This window comes from Bidens hawaiensis, unplaced genomic scaffold (genome assembly GCF_021521415.1).
Source record: "Bidens hawaiensis isolate Kalapana, Puna unplaced genomic scaffold, B.hawaiensis_p1.1 tig00006365_1, whole genome shotgun sequence".
Lineage (NCBI taxonomy): Eukaryota > Viridiplantae > Streptophyta > Magnoliopsida > Asterales > Asteraceae > Bidens > Bidens hawaiensis.
Genome location: NW_027491425.1, coordinates 26018 through 29626, shown reverse-complemented (window position 1 = coordinate 29626; position 3609 = coordinate 26018). Strand labels below are relative to the sequence as shown.

General features: G+C 34.8%; 1 protein-coding gene across 1 annotated transcript; it reads left to right on the top strand.

The window, feature by feature from the left end:
- Positions 1-453: 453 nt before the first annotated feature.
- LOC143632078 (glutaredoxin-C1-like) lies at positions 454-916 on the top strand. The gene has a single exon (XM_077100667.1). The coding sequence runs from the start codon at positions 479-481 to the stop codon at positions 914-916; it is 438 nt and encodes a 145-aa protein (XP_076956782.1). The 5' UTR covers positions 454-478.
- The last annotated feature ends 2693 nt before the right edge of the window (positions 917-3609 follow it).

Genomic DNA, 3609 nt, shown 5'->3' with positions numbered 1-3609 from the left:
TTCCACACAAAATTTTTCCTAAATAACCGGTTTTTAATCCAAAGTGATCTCAAAAATTTTATATCTTCCACGGTTTCAGAAAAACTAACCCATTTTTTATTAGAGAATAACGTCATTCATTGTTTTCTTAATCACCAACATACCACAAGAATAACCCATGTAACACCTTTTTCTTACTTTGACCAAAATTACTATAAAGTGATCAATTTACTACAAGGATGAGCACATCCCCTCTGAATAATAGAAAGATAGTACACCCTAATATATTATTTATATAAAAATAATAACTTAAATACTTTATTGAAACACGAGATTTATGTTCCCCAATCCCCACCACCCAGTCAATCCCTATATAAACCACCACCATCATCACCCTTATCATTTCACTCTCTCAAAACATCACATAATATATCACCCACTCGTCACACCTTCACCACTTCAAAAAAGAAAAAAAAAAAAAAGATACAAAATCCACACAATGCAATATCAAGCACCAACCGCAACCGACTCATGGATGAGCAACCGCAACACCACAGGATACTACTACAACTTCATGCCCGTAACTCGACAGTACCACCACCCGACCGTATCCGTCGACCCACTAGACCGTGTTGCAAAACTAGCCTCACAAAGTGCGGTTGTAATATTCAGCTTGAGCACATGTTGTATGTGCTATGCTGTCAAGAGCTTGTTTTCGGGCATGGGTGTGAACCCGACGGTGTACGAGCTAGACGAGGACCCGGTTAGAGGACAGGAGATTGAGAGGGCTTTGGTTAGACTTATGGGCAGCTCCACCGCGGTGCCGGTGGTGTTTATTGGTGGCAAGTTGGTGGGTTCGATGGACCGAGTGATGGGTTCGCATATTAATGGGACGTTGGTTCCGCTTTTGAAAGAGGCTGGAGCGTTATGGCTTTGAGTAATTAGTGGGATGATAATGTATTTGGTTAGGGATGTTAATTTACTTAATTATGTTATGCAAATTTAAGGAATTAAATTTTTAGATGGTTGATTGCAAGTTTCAAGAGTACAAACTTTATTCCACAATTTTGCTTCCCTAAATTTGTTTGAAAACTACGGCGATTTTGTTTAAAGTTAAGACGATAAGGATATGTTCATTAAGAGACTGTCTTTTAATGGTTCATAATCTCTGAATGTTTAAGAGACAATTTTAAGTTTGAATGGTTAAGAAGATTATCTTTTAACCATTTAGACTTACTTGTTAACCATTAATAACCTCCTAATGACCATTAAGAGGCTACCAATGAACGCATTTATTCTAAACCTTTTCTTGTAATAATTAATTTTAACACTTGTGCAAGTGATTACTTTTCTGTTTTTATCATGATTTGATTGGTTAGATTATTTAAGTATATACTTGTATATAGTTTACCTAAATGAGAGAACTTTTTAAGGTTGTAAATATTTGAATTTCAACTTTTCCATTATTTGTTAAAGAGAATCGTATAAAGTAATGAGGAGACATAATAAAAGACAATTAGTGAAATGAATATCTCAATTCCTTTTGGTCAGTATTTGTTTCGCAACACGTGACTCTGAAAATAGGGACTTTTCCATTAAGGCATAACTAGTATTATCAAATACTTTGTGAAGAATGAATGAATAAAGGACCGGTATCACTAAACTTTGGGGTCAATATGTATGAGAAAATAAAATGAATGAGGTAATGAAATGATAAAGGAATATAATGCATCATTACTATCATATTGTCTTATTTCATTATCTATTCCACCCATCTCTAAATTTTATATATATACCAAACACTACCTTAATTATTTAAAAGACTTTAAATCTATATCGTATACCCGTCAGATACTACTTAGTTACTTATTACCTGTCATGTGTTGGGTATAACAGCGAGTATCAAACATATCAATTAGTTTTTTAAAATTATATGTTGAGATCTTTCTTAATATTTTATTTTTTACATCTTTTGTTGTCTAAAGTAATAGAGATATAGAAACTTGGCAGCTTTGTAGGTTGCTCTATTACATATTATAAAAAAAGTGTTTACACGTATGGTTGTGTAAACAAGTATGTATCTTTAGGAAACTAGGTCGGTTTATGAGTATGGTTTAGTAAATGAGCATGTATCTTTAGGTAGTCACGTCGGTATCACCTACTACCATGTTTTTCCTATACCATCTTGAATGTTAAGGGTTCATTTGCTACCCCTATAATCGTGGTTTGAAACTCACTTTAAAATAACTTTCAAAAATCTCATTTGAATTTGGCCTGTATAATTTTAGAGAAAAACCAAACTAGTTCACGCAGTCTTTTAGACGAACAGAACATGTTTATATAATTTTCTAAGTCTAATACGAGCTAATACTTCAAATAAAAATTAGCATATCTAACAATAGTCTACAAAAGAAGGCCACACATCCCACTTGTTCAATGGCCTAAATTATGGATGAGTAATTTTATGTTGAGTATTAGTATCGTTCTGGTATGATACTAAATCTTTGCTATCGGTACCAATATTTGTTTTTTTTTGTTTTCGTTTTTAGGTATTTTTAGTGATACGGTACCGAGAAGATCGTTACACTATTCAGTTTACACTTCACTCGTTTTTGGTATCGATGTTTTTCAGCACGGTACTAATTTCATCAGTTGCCTAAATCACAAAAATCTATCCTTATGGGAAAAAAAATACGTTCATCCCCTTTCTGCCGTTCGTAATCAAAGCTCTCATTACTCTGCTGCCACATAGCACTTGCCATCACCACTAAATTGCTCGCCAAGTTTCATTGTATTCCTTTCTTAAACCACCATCACTATAAGAATAATTCTATCGCAAACCTCTACAAATCGTAATATTAGTCATTACATTAGATTCCAAACTTCATTAAAAAACACTAATTTATTTTACAACACCAAACATCTACAAACCCTATTACAAAGTGATTAAAATTGAACATTACACATACATATACATACGTGTGTGCATGTGAGCGATTGGGGGGCACATACTCGGCAGGGTCTGCATATTTAAGGTCCACATCGCTAGTCATTTGCTTCCTCCTCGTTTGCTACCTGCCACACAATCTGACCGAGGAGTGCAAACCTCCCGTTGGAGATGCTCTAAGTATAACTGGGCAAACTGTAAACTCTATTTTAAAGCCTTCACTTTCAATCACTCAATTGCTAATGATGAACCCTGTCTTCAACCGACGAGCACGAATTGTGAAACGTCTGAGTTGGAACTCAAATTTCAACTTGGTAGAGGATTTGGAGTCAAGTTGCTCATATATTCCCAAGTTTAATCTTGAGTTGAGATTGACTTGGCTCGAGCTCTACTCACAAACTAATGAACAACGATAGTCGTAAACTATTATAGTCATCTCTAGTTGTTTTCCCACATCATTAAAACTACAAAACTCTTTAATAATGATAATAATAATAATAATATAAGTCTTAAAACTTTCACTTATTAAAGTAAAATACATTTGAAGAAACACTAACCTGACCCCGGGCAGATTACTGGTAACCTGGGGGTTGGAGAGCTGTTTCCCACGAGGGGTTAGACCCTTGGAAGATGGTTCTTCTGATAACCTGCAAAACAGACACCGTGAGCTCGTCACTGAGAAG

Bases quoted from the DNA above. Each gene is read 5' to 3' on its own strand.
- LOC143632078 (XM_077100667.1), top strand. From the start codon at position 479: ATGCAATATCAAGCACCAACCGCAACCGACTCATGGATGAGCAACCGC.